General features: G+C 42.8%; 1 protein-coding gene across 11 annotated transcripts in view; it reads left to right on the forward strand.

The window, feature by feature from the left end:
• Nucleotides 1-21790, forward strand: part of TET1 (tet methylcytosine dioxygenase 1) — a 167094-nt gene that overhangs the window by 39352 nt on the left and 105952 nt on the right. For 5 of the 11 annotated variants that reach the window (XM_074382324.1, XM_039478295.2, XM_074382325.1 and 2 more), the window contains one exon: nucleotides 18899-18952. In XM_074382324.1, the coding sequence (XP_074238425.1) occupies nucleotides 18899-18952 (54 nt within the window). The other 6 variants (XM_074382331.1, XM_074382333.1, XM_074382330.1 and 3 more) reach the window with 4 other exon arrangements.

Consider the following 21790-nt stretch of genomic DNA (forward strand, 5'->3'; position numbering starts at 1 on the left):
CTTAATTTATAAGGTAAGACACTGAGGCTTAGAGAGGCCAAGTAAGTTGCTTAAGAACATAGTTGATCTGGGATTAGAATCCCTGGATTGAATGGTATGTGTTCATTTTAACCACCATATCTCTGAGCTAAGGCAATGAGGAAAATGTGAATTGCCCCGAGGATGGAGAGGAGTGAGACTGAGAGGTGGACTGGTTGAGGAATAGTCATGCTGAGGTTACTGCAGTATCTTTTAGACTTGTGAAATTTGGAGAGATGTTAGCATCTTCTAGTTTCATTCCACAAAAAATACAAAATGTGAACATAATTTTAAAACTTAAACTCTTTGAGTTTGTCAATTCTGCTGCTGTATTTTAATACTAAGGTGTTCCTTTAACTATGTTTAACTCTTTCTCTCCATTTTAAATTTTTACTTAAAATATTTTAGTGGTACGCTGTCTCAAAATGTTGGCCGGGTGTGGTGGCTCACACCTGTAATCCCAGTACTTTGGGAGGCTGAGGCAGGAGGATCTCTTGAGCCCTAGTGTTTTTTTTTCTTTTTTTTTTGAGACGGAGTTTTGCTCTTGCTACCCAGGCTGGAGTGAGATGGTGTGATCTCGGCACATCACAACCTCTGCCTCCTGGGTTCAGGCTATTCTCCTGACTCAGCCTCCTGAGTAGCTGGGATTACAGGAACACGCCACCATGCCCAGCTAATCTTTTGTATTTTTAGTAGAGACGGGGTTTCACTATGTTGACCAGGATGGTCTCAATCTGTTGACCTCATGATCCACCTGCCTTGGCCTCCCGAAGTGCTGGGATTACAGGCGTGAGCCACCGCGCCTGACTTGAGCCCTGGTGTTTGAGACAATCCTGGGTAACAAACTGAGACCCTCATCTCTACAAAAAATAGAAAAATTAGCTGGGCATAGTGGTGAGTGTCTGTAGTCCCAGCTACTAGGGACGCTGAGATGAGAGGATTGCTTGAGCTGGGGAGATGGAGGCTGCAGTGAGCTATGATTGAACCACTGCACACTAACCTGGGCAAAAGACCCTGTCTCAACAACAACAACAAAAATTTTTTTTTAGATAGAGTTTCGCTCTTGTTACCCAGGCTGGAGTGCAAAGGCGCGATCTCGGCTCACCGCAACCTTTGCCTCCTTGGTTCAGGCAATTCTCCTGCCTCAGCCTCCTGAGTAGCTGGGATTACAGGCACCATGCCCAGCTAACTTTTTTGTATTTTTAGTAGAGAGGGGGTTTCACCGTGTTGACCAGGATGGTCTTGATCTCTTGACCTCGTGATCCACCCACCTCGGCCTTCCAAAGTGCTGGGATTACAGGCTTGAGCCACCGCGCCCGGCCTGACAAAAAAATTATTTTTACCTACACGAGACCTTATTTTCCTCTGAATCACGACCTGGTAATTCTGCACTATCATGGTAATGGTGCACTCTCCTATTCCTTAAAGCAGATGACTTTGCATTTTGTTCTGGTATTCTGATCGTCTTCAGCAGGAGGTTTCTCCCAAAATATCAATTTAATTTAATGGAAGTGAAAGTTTCTTACTCTCTTTAACATAAGTGTAAGGTTATATTATGATGGAATTAGCATGGAGCTAGCCTATCCCAATGCTAGTAGCAAACTTGTTTAATACTTATATATATATGTCTATATGGCTATATAGATATTTAGATATACTTTAAAAAGACATTATAAAGAGAGATGGGGTTTTGCCATGTTGCCCAGGCCAGTCTTGAACTCCTGGGCTCAAGTGACCCACCTGTCTCGGCCTCCCAAAGTGTTGGGCTTACAGGAGTGAGCCAACTAGCCCATCCTTAGTACTATATTTATCTGGAAGAGGTTCCAGTGTTCTGTTAATATGTCCAATTTTTTTTTTTTTTTTTGAGACAGTCTCACTCTTTCGCCTAGGCTGGAGTACAGTAGTGATATCTCAGCTCACTACAACTTCTGCTTCCTATGTTCAAGCAATTCTCATGCCTCCACCTCCCAAGTAGCTGGGATTACAGTCATGCACCACCATGCTCACTAATTTTTTTTTTTTTTTTTTTTTTGAGACGGAGTTTCGCTCATGTTACCCAGGCTGGAGTGCAATGGCGCCATCTCGGCTCACTGCAACCTCCGCCTCCTGGGCTCAGGCAATTCTCCTGCCTCAGCCTCCTGAGTAGCTGGGATTACAGGCACACGCCACCATGCCCAGCTAATTTTTGTATTTTTAGTAGAGACGGGGTTTCACCATGTTGACCAGGCTGGTCTCGATCCCTTGACCTCGTGATCCACCCGCCTCGGCCTCCCAAAGTGCTGGGATTACAGGCTTGAGCCACCGCGCCCGGCAATTTTTTGTATTTTTAGTAGAAAAGGAGTTGCACTATGTTGGCTAGGTTGGTCTCAGATTCATGGCCTCAAGCCTTCTGCCTGCCTTGGCCTTCCAAAGTGCTGAGATTACAGGTATGAACCACTGCGCCCAGCCTTCCAATTTTTATATTAAATGAATTTTATTTGCTCATTACATGGTTTACGTGTACATCGTTTTCTTAATTAGTGACAGTCATGGTTCTCCATTGCTGCAGTTGCACTGAGAGTCAAGCGTCATAACACATGCTTTTCTTTTTTTTTCTCTTTCTTTTTTCTTTTTTCCTTTTCTTTTCTTTTCTTTTTTTTTTTTTGTGTGTGTGATAGGGTCCTGCTCTGTTGCCCAGGCTGGAGTGCAATGGTGTGATCATGGCTTACTGCAGTCTCGACCTCCCAGAGTTAAGTGATTCTCCCACCTTAGCTTCCTGAGTAGCTGGGACCAGAGGCATGTACTACCATACTACCATTCCCAGCTATTTTATTTTATTTTATTTTTAGGGAGATGGATCTCATTTTGTTGCCCAGGCTGGTCTCAAACTCGTGGGCTGAAGGAATCCTGCCTTGGCTTCCCAAAGTGTTGGGATTACAGGCGGGAGCCACCACCATGCCCAGCTACTACATGCCCAGCTACTATGTATTTTTTATATTCAATATTGCGTGTAACTCTAATGTCAGCATTTTCCCTCATTGAATCTACTGGAGGTTGACTTGTTCATGGTCCCATCATTGGGATTTGGATCTCTATAAGGATATCCTGAACTCTTTTTTTTTTTTTTTTTTGAGACAGAGTTTCGCTCATGTTACCCAGGCTGGAGTGCGATGGCATGATCTCGGCTCACCGCAACCTCCGCCTCCTGGGTTCAGGCAATTCTCCTGCCTCAGCCTCCTGAGTAGCTGGGATGACAGGCATGCGCCACCATGCCCAGCTAATTTTTAGTATTTTTAGTAGATACAGGGTTTCACCATGTTGACCAGGATGGTCTCTATCTCTTGACCTCGTGATCCACCCGCCTCAGCCTCCCAAAGTGCTGGGATTACAGGCTTCAGCCACTGCGCCTGGCAATAAATAAATAGTTTTAAAAAATCTAAAGCTATATTCTTTTTTGAGACACAGTATCACTCTGTCACACAGGCTGGAGTACAGTGATGTGATCTCACCTTACTGCAACCTCGGCTTCCCAGGTTCAAGCAGTTCTCTGCACAGCCTCCCAAGTAGCTGGGATTACAGGTGCACGCCACCATGCCCAGCTAATTTTGTACTTATAGCACAGATGGGATTTCACCATCTTGGCCAGACTGGTCTTGAATGCCTGACATCCTGATTCACTCGTTACGGCCTCCCAAAGTGCTGGGATTACAGGTGTGAGCCACCATGTCCGTCTGAAAAGCTATATTCTTTTATTGCTCGCGTGGTAAATAATAGATAATTGTCAGGTGTAGTGATCCTTCATCCTCCCCAAACCCACTAATACTTCATTTGTTATGATAATTAGCAATAGTCGCCCTGAAAATAATGGGTATATGTTTATAAAATTAAAAATATAATCACAACATTAGTGAATGCAGTTTGACATTTTTTTTTCATCTTTTTTTTTTTTTTTTGAGTCAGAGTCTTGCTCTGTTGCCAGGAGCCAGGCTAGAGTGTGGTGGCGCAATCTCAGCTCACTGCTATCTCCGCCTCCTGGGTTCAAGCAATTCTCCTGCATCAGTCTCCCGAGTAGCTAGGACTACAGGCACGCACCACCACGCCCAGGTAATTTTTGTATTTTTTAGTAGAGATGGGGTTTCACCATGTTGGCCAGGATGGTCTCAATCTCTTGACCTTGTGACCCGCCCACCTTGGCCTCCCAAAGTGCTGGGATTACAGGCGTGAGCCACTGCACCTGGCCCAGTTTGACATTTTAAAAAATAGTTTTTCTTTTTCTGGATACATAATAGGTGTATAAATTTATGGGGGTGTATATATATATATATATATTTTTTTTTTTTTTTAATGGAGTTTTGCTCTTGTTGCCCAGGCTGGAGTACAATGGTGTGATTTCAACTCACTGCAACCTCAGCCTCCCAAGGTCAAGTGATTCTCCTGTCTCAGCCTCCTGAGTAGCTAGGATTATAGGCGTGTGTCACCATGCCCTGCTAATCTTTTGTATTTTTAGTAGAGATGGGGTTTCACTATATTGTTCAGGTGGGTCTCCAACTCCTGAACTCAGGTGATCCACCCACTTTGGCCTCCCAAAGTGTTGGAATTACTGGTGTGAGCCGCCACACCTGGCAATGTTTACGGGGTTATTCTTATGTGATGTGTTTGAAAAGAATGATGTTTTGGGCAAGAAAAATATCAATTCATGGTTTATAAGTATTTCATAAGAATATTATGAACCATTTAAGCCACAAGAGTCAATGTGCTCATTGAGTAATTATTGGAAATCAGGTAAATCAGATTTCAGAGGGAAATTGCATTTTTTTTTTTTTTTTTTTTTTTTTTTTTTTTTTTTTGAGACGGAGTTTCGCTCTTGTTACCCAGGCTGGAGTGCAATGGCGTGATCTCGGCTCACCGCAACCTCCGCCTCCTGGGTTCAGGCAATTCTCCTGCCTCAGCCTCCTGAGTAGCTGGAATTACAGGCACGTGCCACCATGCCCAGCTAATTTTTTGCACCTTTAGTAGAGACGGGGTTTCACCATGTTGACCAGGATGGTCTCGATCTCTTGACCTTGTGATCCACCCGCCTCGGCCTCCCAAAGTGCTGGGATTACAGGCTTGAGCCACCGCGCCCGGCTGGAAATTGCATTTTTTAAATAATAAGAGTGAGTATCTATGGAAACACCATTGTAATAGTGCTAAAACATTCCTGATAAAGAGAGATTTTTTTTTTTTCACTTAAATGTGCACAGTTAGCACAGTTTTGCGCTTCAGCTCCAATACTGGTCTTTATAACAGCCTGTGGTGGTGAACCTATCCGTTTCCTTCTTCTTTCCATCTGTCCTTCCTTGTGTCCTTCCTTCCTCAGCTTGTCAGGGAACCTGTTTGTTTTCTTGTTAAAGCAAGTATATCTGCTTCTGACTCCACAAGCATCCCTAAAGGGCTTTACCTTGCAAAATCAGAAAAGAATCCCCTTCTGGCCCAGAAATGGTAGCAAATTAGAAGACACGTCTGTGGCAAGAGCACCAAGGACCATTTGTGCATTAAAAAAATAAAAACGAGCTAATGTGTCACTGCCCAAGTATTTGGATATCAGAAAAATGAAACAGACTTTGGAAAGTTAATTGTAGAAATTCTGTTGTAAATATTATGAGTTCAGTGATAAATCTTTTTATTTTTCGGTTCCTTCTGGGGAACAAAACTCTAATTCCTCTCTTTTCTCTATCTGAGTTATGTTCCATGGAAAAATGCTATTCAGTAAGACCCATAGCCATTAAGCAGTGCCCTAGAACATAGCTGGTGTTTCTGGGATGAACAAAGTAAGAGCACCCCCCAACTTCCAACATCAGAAGCATCTGTTCAACACAGGGTCATCCAGCTAAGAGAGTAACTCATTTATAAGCAGTCAAATCTTGCTTCTCCCGTAGATTGTGTGAGACTTAAGTAAATGAGTTTAGAAAGTACAGAAGTAAGCCCTTCCTGAATAACTGGTCTCATCTCAACAAAAACAGCCTACATAATATCCATTCTCAAAATAATTGCTTTTCTCTGATTAGGAGAGTTACTTATACAAGGGTGTTTTCTAGCTTAAAAACGAGTTTCAAGTCTGGTACAAACCAATCAACTCTCTTTAGTTCTCCCTTTGGAAAGGTAGCTGATATTTTTGATAATCATCTTAATGGGAACATTATTCTTGGCTTTTCAAAGAAACAATTATGAACAATTGAAAGACAAAACAACAAAGATAATTCTAATGGGAATGGTAGAGAAGGCGGGCATCTCTTCATATACATGCTCAATAACCTTGCTACCCAAGTGGTGGCATATTTATTGATATGCATATCTCCCCATGGCCCCTTAACAGCTGCACTGGAATGTAACCACAGCAACCACAGTGCTCCAGCGTCTTTGCCAGTGCTGTTACCTCCACGTAGGGCACACGTCTTCCTTCCTTCCTTTCTATATCTTGCCAACTCCTACCTGCCCATCCTTAGGTTTCAGTGGGAAATATTGATTCCCCTGGGAAGCCTCCTTTGTGTATTTTATCTCATTCTACATTACATCATGAATATGTGTTTATTTGTTTGTTCCTCTTACAAGATGGTAGTTTCCGGGTGGGTGACAACAATGACATTCCTCCAGTCATACGCTGAGCACTATGTCTGCATAAGAGAGGTGCTTACATATATTACATTGTTTTAAGGAGTTTTGGTTATTAAATGGGGAAGATCTTTGTGAAAAACAAATTAATACGTTTTAAAGAAAACATTTTTGGGGCTGGGCGTGGTGGCTCACACCTTTATCTGAGCACTTTGGGAGGCCAAGGCGGGTGGATCACTTGAGGCTGAGGGCTCAAGACCAGCCTAGCCAAGATGGTGAAGCCCCATCTCTAAAAAAATGTTTTTTTTAGCCGGGCGCGGTGGCTCAAGCCTGTAATCCCAGCACTTTGGGAGGCCGAGGCGGGTGGATCACGAGGTCAAGAGATCGAGACCATCCTGGTCAACATGGTGAAACCCCGTCTCTACTAAAAATACAAAAAATTAGCTGGGCATGGTGGCGCGTGCCTGTAATCCCAGCTACTCAGGAGGCTGAGGCAGGAGAATTGCCTGAACCCAGGAGGCGGAGGTTGCGGTGAGCTGAGATCTCGCCATTGCACTCCAGCCTGGGTAACAAGAGCGAAACTCGATCTCAGAAAAACAAAACAAAACAAAACAAAAAAACATTTTTGGACCTGAGGTCTTTTTTTTTTTTTTTTTTTTTAAAGAAGAGGAAGAAAGAGAAAGAGGAAGAGGGAGAGAGGATGGGGGTATTGCTTTATTGCCCAGGCTAGAATGCAGTCTAAATATGGGTATGCTTATAATTGTCCTTAATAATGGAGAGATGAAAGAAATTGAGAGAAGAGAATAACAAACAAGGAGCCAACCAAGATTTCATTTAAACTTCTAAATTGATATGATGTGGTACTGATAAGAGTGTATATTTTGTATATTTAAAGTGGAGAGTTCTATAAATGTTAATTACATTTACTTGTTCCAGATCTGAATTCAAGACCTGAATATCGTTGTTAATTTTCTGTCTCATTGATCTGTCTAATATTAATGTTGAAGTCTCCCACTATTATTATGTGGGAGTCTAAGTCTCTTTATAAGTCCTGTATGTCTAGGTATTCCTGTATTGGGTGCATATATATTTAGGATCTTTAGCTCTTCTTGTTGTTGCATTGATCCTTTTATCATTATATAATATCCTTCTTTGCTTCTTTTGATCTTTGTTGCTTAATTGTAACTTCTGCTTTTTATTTATTTATTTTAGCTCTCTGTTTGGTTGGTAAATCTTTCTCCATCCCTTGTTTAGAGTCTTTGTGTATCCTTGAATGTGAGATGGATCTGGATGCAGCATACTGATGGGTTTTAGTTTTTTATTCAAATTGCCTGTCTTTGGATTGGGGGATTTAGTCAATTTACATTTAGAATTAATAATAATATATGTGAGTTTAATACTGTCATTAGCTGGCTATTTTGTCCGTTAGTTGATGTAAATTCTTCATTATATTGATGCTCTTTTTGATAATTTTTTAAGAAAGGCTGATACTGTTTGTTCCTTTCATATGTGTAGTGGTTCTTTCAGAAGCTCTTGCAAAGCAGGCCTGGTGGTGATGAAATCTCTGAGTGCTTGCTTATTCACAAAAAACTTTATTTTTCCTTCACATGTGAAGCTTAGCTTGGCTGGATGTGAAATTCTGGGTTGAAAGTTCTTTTCTTTAAGGATGTTGAATATTGGCCCCCACTCTCTTCTGGCTTGTAGGGTTTCTGCTGAGAGATCTGCTGTAAGTCTGATAGGCTTCCCTTTGTGGGTAACCTGACCTTTCTCTCTGGCTGCCCTTAGTATTTTCTCCTTCATTTCAACCCTGGTGAATCTGACGATTATATGCCTTGGAGTTGCTCTTCTTGAGGAATATCTCTGTGGTGTTCTCTGTATTACCTGGAGTTGAATATTATCCTGCCTTACTAGGCTGGGAAAATTTTCCTGAATAATGTCCTGAAGCATATTTTCCAGCTTGGATTCATTCTCTTCGTCACATTCAGGTACACCTATCAAGCGTAGATTAGGTCTTTTCACATAGTCCCATATTTCTTGGAGACTTTGCTCGTTCCTTTTTATCCTTTTTTCTCTTGTCTTGTCTTCTTGTTTTATTTCATTGAGTTGATCTTCGACCTCTGATATCCTTTCTTCTGCTTGATCAATTCGGCTGTTAAAACTTGTGCATACTTCACGTAGTTCTCGTATTGTGTTTTTCAGCTCCATCAATTCACTTATTTTCCTCTCTAAATTTTGTATTCTTGTTGACATTTCGTCAAACCTTTTTTCAAAGTTCTTAGTTTCTTTAGATTGTGTTATAACAAGTTCTTTTAATTCACAGAAGTTTCTTATTATCCACGTTTTGAAGCCTGCTTCTGTAATTGGAACCCACTCATTCTCCATCAAGCCTTGTTTCGTTGCTGATGAGGAACTGGGATCCCCTGCTGAGGAAGAGGCGTTCTGATCTTGGGTATTCTGGACCTGAGGTCTTTTAAGGTTCTTCAATAATTTTAAGTTCTCTGGAATGGAAGGGAGAAAGTAATTTAAATTTTTAAAATTTTATTTTTTATTTTTTACTTTTTGTGACGGAGTTTTACGCTGTTTCCCAGGCAGAAGTGCGTTGGCAGGATCTTGGCTGAATGCAACTTCTGCTTTCCCGGTTCAAGTGATTCTCTTGCCTTAGGCTTCTTAGTAGCTGGGACTACTAGCACACACCACCATGCCTGGCTGATTTTTATATTATTATTATTTTTTTTTTTTGAGTCAGAGATTTGCTCTTGTAGTCCAGTCTGGAGTGCAATTGCATGACCTCAGCTCACTGCAACCTGCATCTCCCACGTTCAAGTGATTCTGCCTCAGCCTCCTGAGTAGCTGAAGTTGCAGGTGCCCACCACCATAGCAAGCTAATTTTTTGTATTTTTAGAAGAGATGGGGTTTCACTATGTTGTTCAGGCCAACTCGAACTCCTGACCTCAGGAGATTCACCTTCCTCAGCCTCCCAAAGTGTTGGGATTACAGGCATGAGCCACCTCCCCCATGCTTTTTTTTTTTTAATTTTATTTTGAGACAGAGTTTCGTTCTTGTTACCCAGGCTGGAGTGCAATGGCGCGATCTCGGCTCACCGCAACCTCTACCTCCTGGGTTCAGGCGATTCTCCTGCCTCAGCCTCCTGAGTAGCTGGGATTACAGGCACGCGCCACCATGCCCAGCTAATTTTTTGTATTTTTAGTAGAGACGGGGTTTCACCATGTTGACCAGGATGGTCTCGATCTCTTGACCTCGTGATCCACCCGCCTCGGCCTCCCAAAGTGCTGGGATTACAGGCTTGAGCCACCGTGTCCGGCCCTTTTTTTTTTTTTGAGACGAAGTCTCTCTCTGTTGCCCAGGCTGGAGTGCCACCTCCGTTTCCTGGGTTCAAGTGATTCTCCTGCCTTGATTTCCTGAATAGCTGGGACTACAGGTATGCACCATCACATCTGGCTAATTTTTGTATTTTTAGTAAAGACAGGTTCCACCATGTTGGCAAGGCTGGTCTCTAACTTCTGACCTCAAGTAATCCTCCTGCCTTGGCCTCCCAAAGTGCTGGAATTACAGGTGTGAGCTACCACGCTCAGCCATAATTTAAAGTTTAGTTTTGCTAAACTTAAACCCCTACTTCTTTCCCAGAAAGAAGTTGCATGTGTGTGTAAAATGCTTTGAGCTTTTTTTTTTTTTTTTTTGAGACGGAGTTTCGCTCTTGTTACCCAGGCTGGAGTGCAATGACGCAATCTCGGCTCACGGCAACATCCGCCTCCTGGGTTCAGGCAATTCTCCTACCTCAGCCTCCCGAGTAGCTGGGATTACAGGCATGCGCCACCATGCCCAGCTATTTTTTGTATTTTTAGTAGAGACAGGGTTTCACCATGTTGACCAGGATGGTCTCGATCTCTTCACCTCGTGATCCACCCGCCTCGGCCTTCCAAAGTGCTGGGATTACAGGCTTGAGCCACTGCACCCGGCGATTTCTTTGTTTTTAACAAAAACATATAGATGCTGTTACTGAATTTTTCTTCCTTTTTTTTCCTTTTCAAATCTAACCTTGATTCTAGCACTTTATTATTTATTTATTTATTTTTGAGTCTTTCTCTGTCTCCTAGACTGGAGTGCAGTGGTGTGATCTCGTCTCACTGCAACCTCCACCTCCTGGGTTCAAGCAATTCTCCTTCTCAGCTTCCCAAGTAGCTGGAATCACAGGTGTGTTTCAGCACACCCTGCTAATTTTTGTTTTTTTTTTTTGTTTTGTTTTTGTTTTTTTTTTTTTGAGACGGAGTTTTGCTCTTGTTACCCAGGCTGGAGTGCAATGGCGCGATCTCGGCTCACCGCAACCTCCGCCTCCTGGGTTCAGGCAATTCTCCTGCCTCAGCCTCCTGAGTAGCTGGGATTACAGGCACACGCCACTATGCCCAGCTAATCTTTTGTATTTTTAGTAGAGACGGGGTTTCACCATGTTGACCATGGTTGGTCTCGATCTCTCGACCTCGTGATCCACCCGCCTCGGCCTCCCAAAGTGCTGGGATTACAGGCTTGAGCCACCGCGCCCGGCCAATTTTTGTATTTTTAATAGCAACGTGGTTTCAACATGTTGGCCAGGCTGTTCTCGAACTCTTGACTTCATATGATCTACCCACCGCAGCCTCCCAAAGTGCTGAGATTACAGGCGTGAGCCACTGTGCTCAGTCCTGTTATTAGATTTTTCTGTCCAAATTATGAATTTAGACATTGACACAGGGAATAGGCCTGCCAGTTTTTAGTTGGTAGAAAGAAGAGTTGAGAAATTTGGAAGAGGGGATAATTTCAGCTCCATTCTTACAGCAGTCTGTCTCTGTTGGTAACTGTTGAAGATAATTCACTAAGTCTTCCTCATTTCTTCAGAACAGCCATCAAGGAACAGCTGTTTTTACCAGCAGTAAGCAGAACTGCTGGAGGGAATGTGGTGCATACCCCATACGTGGTAGATCTAGCCCCTTGATGGGGGAAAAGAGCAATAGTAGCCTCAGGGAAAGGCATTGGAGAGAGAGCCAGCAGGAAAGGCTCTGCTAGGGGACCAGCTGCTTCCACTCAGACTATTACTCAATCCAGTCTTCCAAGGAGATTCTCTAGTGTTAGTCTTTCAGGTTTCTATGTGTGACAGAAAATAAAATCAAACTAGCTTTAAAGAATCTCAGGCCAGGCTCAGTGGCTCATGCCTGTACTCCCAGCACTTTGGGAGGCTGAGGCAGGCTGACCACTTGTGGTCAGGAGTTTAAGACCAGCCTGGCCAATATGGTCAAACCCCATCTCTATTAAAAATACAAAAGTTAGCCGGGTGTGGTGGCGTGTATCTGTAGTCCTAGCTACCTGGGAGGCTGAGACAGGAAAATCGCTTGAATCTGGGAGGTGGAGGTTGCAGTGAGCCATGATCATGCTGGGTGACAGAGTGAGACTCCATCTCAAAAAAAAAAAAAAAAAAAAAAAAAAAATCCAAGAGATGCCAGGCATGGCAGCTCACACCCAGAATCCAGCACCTTGAGCCTAGGTGTTTGAAACAAGCCTGGATACCATAAGGAGACCTGTCTCTACAAAACAAACAAAAAAAGGTCAGGCATGGTGGCTCACACCTATAATCTCTGCACTTTGAGAGGCCAAGGCAGGCGGATCATGAGGTCAGGAGATTGAGACCATCTTGCCAATATAGTCAAACCCCGTCTCTACCAAAAATATAAAAATTAGCTGGGCTTGGTGGCACGGACCTATAGTCCCAGCTACTCGGGAGGCCCAGGCAGGAAAATCACTTGAACCCAGGAGGTAGAAGTTGCAGTGAGCTGAGATCACGCCACTGCACTCCAGCCTGGTGACAGAGTGAGACTCCATCTTAAAAAAAAACACACACAATAGCTTGTTGTGGTAGCACACGCCCATTTGGGACACTGACTTGGGAGGATTGCTTGAGCCCAGGAGTTTGAGCTTGCAGTGGGCTATGATTGCAGCATTGCACTCCAGCCTGGGCAAGAGAGTGACACCTGGCCCCCCCCAAAAAAAAATCTCTGAAAGGTACAAAACATTCTTTTCTTATTCTTTAACATTTTTAAAGTTTTTAATTTTTATGGGTACATAGTACATGTGTAGTTTTCTTATTCTTATTGATTGGAAGTTTATTAAAGATGATACTTGGAATATCTTTTTTTTTCTTTTTTTCTTTTTTTTTTTTTTGAGGTGGAATTTCACTCTTGTTACCCAGGCTGGAATGCAATGGCGTGATCTTGGCTCACTGCAACCTCCGCCTCCCGGGTTCAGGCAATTCTCCTGCCTCAGCCTCCTGAGTTGCTGCGATTACAGGCATGCGCCACCACGCCTAGCTATTTTTTTTTTGTATTTTTAGTAGAGACGGCGTTTCACCATGTTGACCAGGATGGTCTCGATCTCTTGACCTTGTGATCCACCCACCTCAGCCTCCCAAAGTGCTGGGATTACAGGCTTGAGCCACCGCGCCCGGCCCGCTCAGCTAATTTTTAAATTTTTCTGTAGAGATGGAGTCTTAGCTATGTTGCTTAGGATGGCCTCAAAATTCTGGACTTAAGTGATCCTCCAACCTTGTCCTCTCAAAATGCTTGGATTGCAGATGTGAGCCACAGCACCTGGCCTCTGCTCAGAATTTCTGACTATTCTCTCCTATCAAAACTTATCCAGAGTTCAGACCATCAAATCACTTAGTATAGGAACTGAAATACCTGATAGAGATTACCAATCTATTCTGTGTTCCAACAAGTATAGATCTTTGTGGTGAAGCATCAATTTGATATTTGGAGTTAATGTTAGTTCTGGTCATGTTCATTAACTTTTATATATAGCTAGGATGAGACTTTGCTTTATTTATTAGCTGATTTTACAGAAGAGTACACACAGACCTTCGAGGTTTGCTTAGTTTGTCAAGTGGAATGTTGTATGGCTTCATGAGTATCCTATACAGTGAAAACACCTGTCTGTGGGCCTTTAAAATAGACCTCTCTATCTTTGAAGTTTGTGACTTTTGAATGGGAAAAAAAAAAATAGACCTCTCAAGAATGTAGATATTCTGTACACCTAACCACCTAACACTGTGAGCCTGATTTTATTTTATTTTAGTGATCACACAGCTAATGGATTGACTTTTTTTTTTTTTTTTTTTGAGGCAGAGTCTTGCTCTGTTGCCCAGGCTGGAGTGCAGTGGCACAATCTCTGTTCACTGCACAACCTCTACTTCCCAGGTGCAAGCAATCCTCCTGCCTCAGCCTCCATAGTAGCTGGGACTATAGTTGTGTGCCACCACACCTGGCTAATTTTTGTATTTTTAGTAGAGATTGGGTTTCACCATGTTGGCCAGGCTGGTCTCGAACTCCTGACCTGAAGTGATCCACCCACCTCAGCCTCCCAAAATGCTAGGATTACAGGCGTCAGCCATTGCACCCGGCTGACTGATTTAAATTATACAATTATATTTCATGGCCGCTTTACTAAATATAGAACGATTCACCTGGAAAAAATGTTGATGTTTTAAAGTTTATATTTGATCATTCAAGAGAAGAGGCATAGGCCGGGCACGGTGGCTCAAGCCTGTAATCCCAGCACTTTGGGAGGCCGAGGCGGGTGGATCACGAGGTCAAGAGATCGAGACCATCCTGGTCAACATGGTGAAACCTCGTCTCTACTAAAGGTGCAAAAAATTAGCTGGGCATGGTGGCGCGTGCCTGTAATCCCAGCTACTCAGGAGGCTGAGGCAGGAGAATTGCCTGAACCCAGGAGGCAGAGGTTGCGGTGAGCCGAGATCGCGCCATTGCACTCCAGCCTGGGCAACAAGAGCGAAACTCCGTCTCAAAAAAAAAAAAAGAGAGAAGAGGCATAATGTGTAATTGAAATGCAATGCACTTCAAGAAATACAGGGCTATCCTTGTGCATGGCTGATGGGATTGTAAAATGGTGCGGCTGTTATGGAAAAAATTTGGTAGTTCCTCAAAAAGTTAAACATAGCCTTATCGTATGATCCAGCAATTCTACTCCAAGGCATATATTACTGGTATACCTACTTGTACACCTATATTCATAGAAGAAATATTCACAGTTGACAAAAGGTAGAAACAACCCATGTCTAACAACAGAATAATGCATAAACAAAATGTGTTATGTACATAAAAAGAAATATTGTCCAGCCTTCAAATTGAATAAAATTTTTTTTTTTTTTTTTGAGACGGAGTTTCGCTCTTGTTACCCAGGCTGGAGGGCAATGGCGCGATCTCGGCTCACTGCAATCTCCGCCTCCTGGGTTCAGGCAATTCTCCTGCCTCAGCCTCCTGAGTAGCTGGGATTATAGGCACGCACCACCATGCCCAGCTAATTTTTTTGTATTTTTAGTAGAGACGGGGTTTTACCATGTTGACCAGGTTGGTCTCGATCTCTCGACCTCGTGATCCACCCACCTTGGGCTCCCAAAGTGCTGGGATTACAGGCTTGAGCCACCGCGCCCGGCCAAAATGAATAAAATTTTGATACATTCTGCAACACAGATTAACGTTGTAAACATTATGCTATTAACAAGTGAAGTTAACAGACACAAAAAGAAAAATTCTATATGATTCCACTTAATAGGAGGTACTTAGTAGTCCACTTTATAGACAGAAAGTAGAATGGAAGTTAGTATGGGCTGGGGAAGGCAAATGAGGAGTTGTTGTTTAATGGGGATGGAATTTCTGTTTACAAGGAGGAAAAAGTTCTGGAAATTGAGAGGTGATAATTGCACAGCATTGTGAATGTATTTAATGCCACTGAACTACACACTTAAAAATAGTTAAAATGAGGCCAGACGCAGTGACTTACCCAGCCTGTAATTTCAGCATTTTAGAAGGCCGAAGTGGGCAGATCACCTGAAGTCAGGAGTTCGAGACCATCCTGGCCAATATGGCAAAACCCTGTCTCCACTAAAAATACAAAAATTAGCCGGAGTGGTGGTGGGTGCCTGTAATCCCGCTACTCAGGAGGCTGAGGCAGGTGAATCACTTGAACCCAGGAGGCAGAGGTTGCGGTGAGGAAGATCCGCCGTTGCATTCTAGCCTGGGTGACAAGGATAAAACTCCATCTCAAAAAAAAAAGTTAAAGTAATAAATTTGTGTTATGTATATTTTACCACAATTTTTAAAAAATCACCAAAAAAAGCCAGGCATGGTGCCTCATGCTTGTAATCCCAGCACTTTGGGAGGCTGAGGAGGGTGGATCACGAGGTCAGAGGATTGAGACCAACCTGGCTAATATAGTGAAACCCCATCTCTACTAAAAATACAAAAACTTAGTTAGTCATGGTGGCAGGCAGCTGTTGTAATCCCAGCTGCTTGGGAAGCTGAGGCAGGAGAATCACTTGAACCCAGGAGGCAGAGGTTCCAGTGAGTGGAGATAATTGCACTCCAGCTAGGGGGAGAGTTGCAGACTCTGCCCGCCCCCGCCGCCCCGCTACAAACAAACAAAAGAAAAACTGGTCTCGATGGCTCATGCGTGTAATCCCACCACTTTGGGAGGCCCAGGCGGGTGGATCATGAGGTCAGGAGTTCAAGACCAGCCTGGCCAAGATGGTAAAATCCCATGTCTACTAAAAATACAAAAAATATTAGCTAGGAGTGGTGACGGGGCCTGCAATCCCAGCTACTCGAGACACTGAGGCAGGGAATTACTTGATCCTGGGAGGTGGAGGTTGCATTGAGCCAAGATCACGACACTGCACTCCAGCCTGGATGACAGAGAGAGATTACATCTAAAAAACAAACAAAAAAATCACCAATAAAGGGGGTATGTACAGCTAAAGGTTTTGTACCCATTTTCAAATCTTACTGTATTTGATCATTTTTCTGCCTGTTTCAATGCTGCTTCATTCCTCACTCAGAACTTCTTCTCAGAGATAGTGTGGGCTTTGTGTGTTCAAATTTGCACTGGTGGATATGCATAAGTCAGAGTCCATTGGTTTTGTTACAAGCATTGAAGGAAGAGTTGAGAACACCATATTCAGTAGTTTTTGTTTGTTTGTTTGTTTGTTTGAGATGGAGTCTTGCTCAGATGCCCAGGCTAGAGTGCAGTGGCACAATCTCAGCTCACTGCAACCAGCGTCTTCTGGGTTCAAGCGATTGTCTCAGCCTCCCGAGTAGCTGGGATTGCAGACAACCCGCCATTGTGCATGGCTAATTTTTGTATTTTAGTAGAGATGGGGTTTCACTATGTTGGCCAGGCTGGTCTTGAACTCCGTACCTTAGGTGATCTGGCCACCTCAGCCTCCCAAAGTGCTAGGATTACAGGCTTGAGCCACCATCCCTGCCCAATAGGTTTTTTTCTTACATGAATTTGTTAAAAATTTGGTGGGGGGAGGTGGGTTGTGAGAGGTAGTTTAAAAGTTGAAAAACAACGAATGCTGGACTTCACGTTCCAACAAGGAAAGCATGCTTTTGTGGCAAACTCAGGCTGGGAATTAAGGGTGATGAAATGCAGGCCTTCCGGCCCTCAGTCTGTTCCTGATTTCTGGTTGTGGGAATCTGTTCTGAATCCAACTGCAAGTGGAAAACCCATCTTTGGCTGAGCAGCCGAGGAGGCCCTCCTGCCAATCCCCCAAACGTGCTGCTGAAACTTTGGCCCTGCAAGGCTGGATCTAGGGCTGTCTTCCCCAGATCTGTGCAGCTGTTAAGGTGGCTGTGATGGGAGTGTGACCGCCCTCTGCACTGCATTTTGGCAGTGACCTTGAGACCAGCCAGCTCACTGCAGCTGCCCTGCTCTGCTGCCACTTGCAATGCCAGGCAGCTAAGAGAGGTGGTGGGGGCACAGCTCCTGGGCCTGCCTTTCTCAGTGTCTGGCAGGTGCCAACTGTGGTGCCAGCTGTCCCACTGCCTACTACTCACTGGGCGTGGGGGCAGTCCAGGTGTGTGTGGGGAGATGGTGGCTTGTTCTACCCCTGGCTCAGGTCCCGATCCCTAGGAAGTGGGTGGCTCTGTCTGACCACAAGTCTGGTGCACAGACCGGCCCCACATGGGGACTTGCTTGGCAGGTCGGCAGATAGATGCTCAGTGACAGTTGATCTTGGGAGACAGAAGAGCCAAAGGTGTCCTTTTAGCCCAAAGATATGACTCCAAATTTTCCTTCTGGTAGGGAAGAAATTTTATTGGGAAATGAAGGTCATCGGAAATACCCAGAGCAAGAGAGAAAATCTTTTCTCTCTAGTCACTCAGGGTGGCAAGTGTATTTTGGAAACTCCTCCCCTTCTTTTTTGTCCTCATCCCGTCCTTTCCTTTTCAGTGGCTTTATTGTTATTTTTTAATTCGCCATTGTCATTGGACATTTATTGACAGAAATCAAATTGCTGTGTTTCTGGGCAAAGCGCCTGCTGCAAAGAGGTGTGGTTCCCGAGGCATGAGACAGGCAGCCCAACAGCTGAGCCTACACTGTCCTCACATAACCTCCCTGCCTTAAATATCGCCAATATTTAGCCTTGCCTTATAAAGTAAAAATGCACAATACCTTCCAGAGTTTCAGCAAGCCCAAATGCCCCCCAGGCTCGGTTATGTCTCCTGAACATTGGAGGCAGAGCAGCGCACCCCTCCCCCATGCAGACCTGCCCTCGGAGCCGCCAAGAGGTTACTAATCAGGGAGGCTCTGCCATCGATCCAATGGTGGTGACCTGGGGGATTTGTGTGCATTGTTTTTGCTGAAGCCTCCTGTGATTTCGGCGCGACCAGATCCTCTACAGCGAACTCCATGTCGCAGCTTGTGGCTGCCTGTGTCCTGTGGTGAGAGCCGAGCCGCACAGGAGATCCTTTGTCTAGGAAGGGCTAGGCTGAGAAGATCACTTTGGAGTTGCTAAGCTCTGCATTGCCATTGGCTGCACTCTTTGTGGGGCTGTTTTTGCAAAAGGCATGCCCAGCACGTCTACAGTGCTGGCAGGCCAGGGCTGCCTTTAAACACCATGATAATAATACCAAAAAGCAGTTTGCAGAACTGTTCCACTGTAGAGGCTTCCTCTGCAGAAGCAAGCAAGATGGCTACCTCGTGGGCTTCGCTGTGAAGAATGCAGAGGCTAATTAAGACAGACTTTAAGGGGAAAAAAGGGTATTTCCCTACTTCATCTTTATGCAAGATTTTTTTCAGTGACTTTTAAAGTGTACATTTTACATAAGCTCTTTAGGTTCTGCCTAGCAAACATGTTGATGATTTTAAATGGTATAGTTTTACAGAGAAATAGCCAAAAATTTTGGGGATGTGGGAGCTAATTTTATTTCTTAAACAGAGGCTCATTTTGCAATTTGATTTTTTTTAGGTTATAAAGGAAAACAAGAGGCCCCAGAGGGAAAAGAAGCCCAAAATTTTAAAGGTAATCAGCTGTTGATTAAATAATATTTCATTATTTTTCCATTTCATATAGTATTTTTTCTGTACTTGGGTAAATTTGGAGTACAGTATATGTGAATTCTCCCAGATTTTCAGTAGATGGATGAATTTCCACTCAACTAAAGTATTTTCTCTCTCTCTCTCTTTTTTTTTTTTTGATGTGCTACATAATGTACATATTAGCATCCTTTATTTTCAACTCCACACAAGTCTACAGAAGGAAAAGTTTGTATGCAGAGGGTTGTGAATAAAATTTGTTTTTCTTTATAGCTCCCTTTGTAGCATCTGCATTTGTGGGGTTGCACCAGTGTGTAAACTTAAGCCCTCTAGAAGAAAGGCACTATTTGAAGTTGACAGCTATGATCCATTGTGATTTTAATAGACTGTTCATTAAAGGCTATTTTAAAATGTATGATTCTTTTCCAAAGAAAAAGGTCCTTAGAGATTTTAGTTAAACTTAATGTGTAAGTCATGGAGATCTTACAGCCAAATTATAGTTGTTTAATCTCAAATTCTTATAATACCATCTTTAATTTTGGCTTTCATGGAGCTGTAAGAATATGCATGTTTTTTTTTTATTTTCTTTAGTTTGCCTGATGAGTATTTAGTAGTAACCTAATTCAGTTATAAGCTCACAGTCTGTGTTATGAGATTTGTACAGTGTTTAGAAGGGTTAATTTAAAAGCATATGGCATCACTAAAAGTTGAAGGCTAGCTTCAGTCTAGCAAATTAGGTGCTTATGTGTTTAAGATTTCAAGTGGTGTATTGCTATTACAAATGTAAGCCACCTTTGCAAGCCACCTTTTAAATGCAAGAAGAAATGCTAAGCAATAAAATGACTTATCTTTAATTATTTTGTGTACATTTAATTTAAAACATTTTTACTTAATCCTAGCTTTCCTTTTTTACATATAAAGTTTTAGCAGTCAAAGAGGAGCAACATGTTGAACTATGAATGTGGCAGAATTTTATTTCATTTGTTGCCCCAGTGTGTAACTTGAAAATATTGACATGGAGAACCAAACCTTGCCTTGCTTTCCAATTTGCCTGACCACATTGAGTTTCTGCTTCCCGTGTATATACAACATTTCCATGTATCTGTTTCATCAACCAACAAGTACTTGTTTAATATTTACCACACAGTCAGCAATGTGCTAGGCACTGTGAAATGAATGAAATTGCTTGACACAAATTTTCACTGGGCCTGGACAAATAGAATTGTGGTTATTTTCAAGGTAAATTAAACCTTTTCTGTTTTTCTTCTTCATATTGATTCATCAACCCCCCTTTCCTTCCAACAAAGATAGAAGTTTATCATTAAAACCCTGCTTATATTTCCTAATCTCCTTCTATACTTTCTGCCTTGGCTATATCCATCTCAGGCATTTTGTGAGAAATAGATTTAGTCTTACTGTTATAAATGGCTCTCATTTGCTGGGGTTGTAGATGGAGGTTGGAAAATGAAAGGGATAGACTATGTGGAGAAACTAATACAGACCAACTCTGGTATCTCTATCTTACCCTGTCTTGGCTAGGAAGAAGAATTGGACTTTGGGAATGTGATTTAATTCTATGTTTATTTTGTTAGACTGTGAGTGTCCTCTCACCTGAAATAAATTTCAAAAGTAAATATACCATGTGTTGCTTTTTGGAATCATGGCAGTGGACTCTGACTTAAAAAGAATAAAAGTACCTGTGGGTGGCCACATTTCATTTGCAACAGCAAGCAGAACCAAATTGTTGCTCACGTTCCTCTGTAGTTAGCAATTGTTGTACAAGAGCAGGAAAATATTCTAAAAGGAAAAAAAATTCTGATGTTGGCATTTAAAAATGTTTTTCCACATTTTCTGTTAGACATAATTTTTTCTCATCCAATGAAAGCTTTGTTTTTCTGCTTCACAGTACAAATGCTAAAAAAACTTCCAGATTTTAGCTTGATGTGTATAAAATTCATAGAGCAAATGTAGAATATTATATAATCCTATAGGAGACATAAGAAAATAAAACCTGTGTTTGGGAGGGCGAGTGGGAGAGGAATACAACTGTCAGCTTAAGGTTTTATGGGTGAGGACTTCGATATTCTAGAAGGATGCTAACTGGGGAACCAGTGATGGGAATCTCATAGATTATGATTTGGTCTTCTGTCATAATTTGCTGTCTTTACATTTGGCATCATTCAAGAAACCTAGTCTTTTCTGTAAAGATAGCAAATTATGATAGAAGACCAAATCATAACCTGTGAGATTCCCATCACTGGTCCTTTGACTTTGACTTTGCCCTCTTAGATCTTGAAATATCCTGGGTCATTTACTCTGTCAGGGTGGATGCTACAGGTATCCTGATTGGCATTTCATTTTCATCATCTATTAGAAAAGAGTTGGATAGGTGAAGAACCTGATTCAAGAAGCTGGGTATAGAATTTGAGATCTGTTTCATCCTACACTGACCTGAACCTGATAACTACTGAATCCAGCCACTGGGCTAAAATTGGCTAGAATGTCTCATATCCCTCACCTCTTAAAAACATACCTATTATCCACCAGTCGTGATGACTCACCCTTGTAATCCCAGAGCTTTGGGAGGCCAAGGCAGGAGGATTGCCTGAGTTCAGGACTTTGACAGCAGCCTGCAAAACAGCAAAATCCTGTCTCTATGAAAATTTAAAAGCTAGCTGGGTGCAATGGCATGCGTTTGTAGTCCTAGCTACTCAGGAGGTTGAGGTGGGAAGATCACTTGAGCCTAGGATTTAGAGGCTGCGGTGAGCTATAATCACATGAGCACATATATATAATATGCACTCCAGCCTCAGCAACAGAATAA

Source organism: Saimiri boliviensis, chromosome 12, assembly GCF_048565385.1.
Source record: "Saimiri boliviensis isolate mSaiBol1 chromosome 12, mSaiBol1.pri, whole genome shotgun sequence".
Classification (NCBI taxonomy): domain Eukaryota; kingdom Metazoa; phylum Chordata; class Mammalia; order Primates; family Cebidae; genus Saimiri; species Saimiri boliviensis.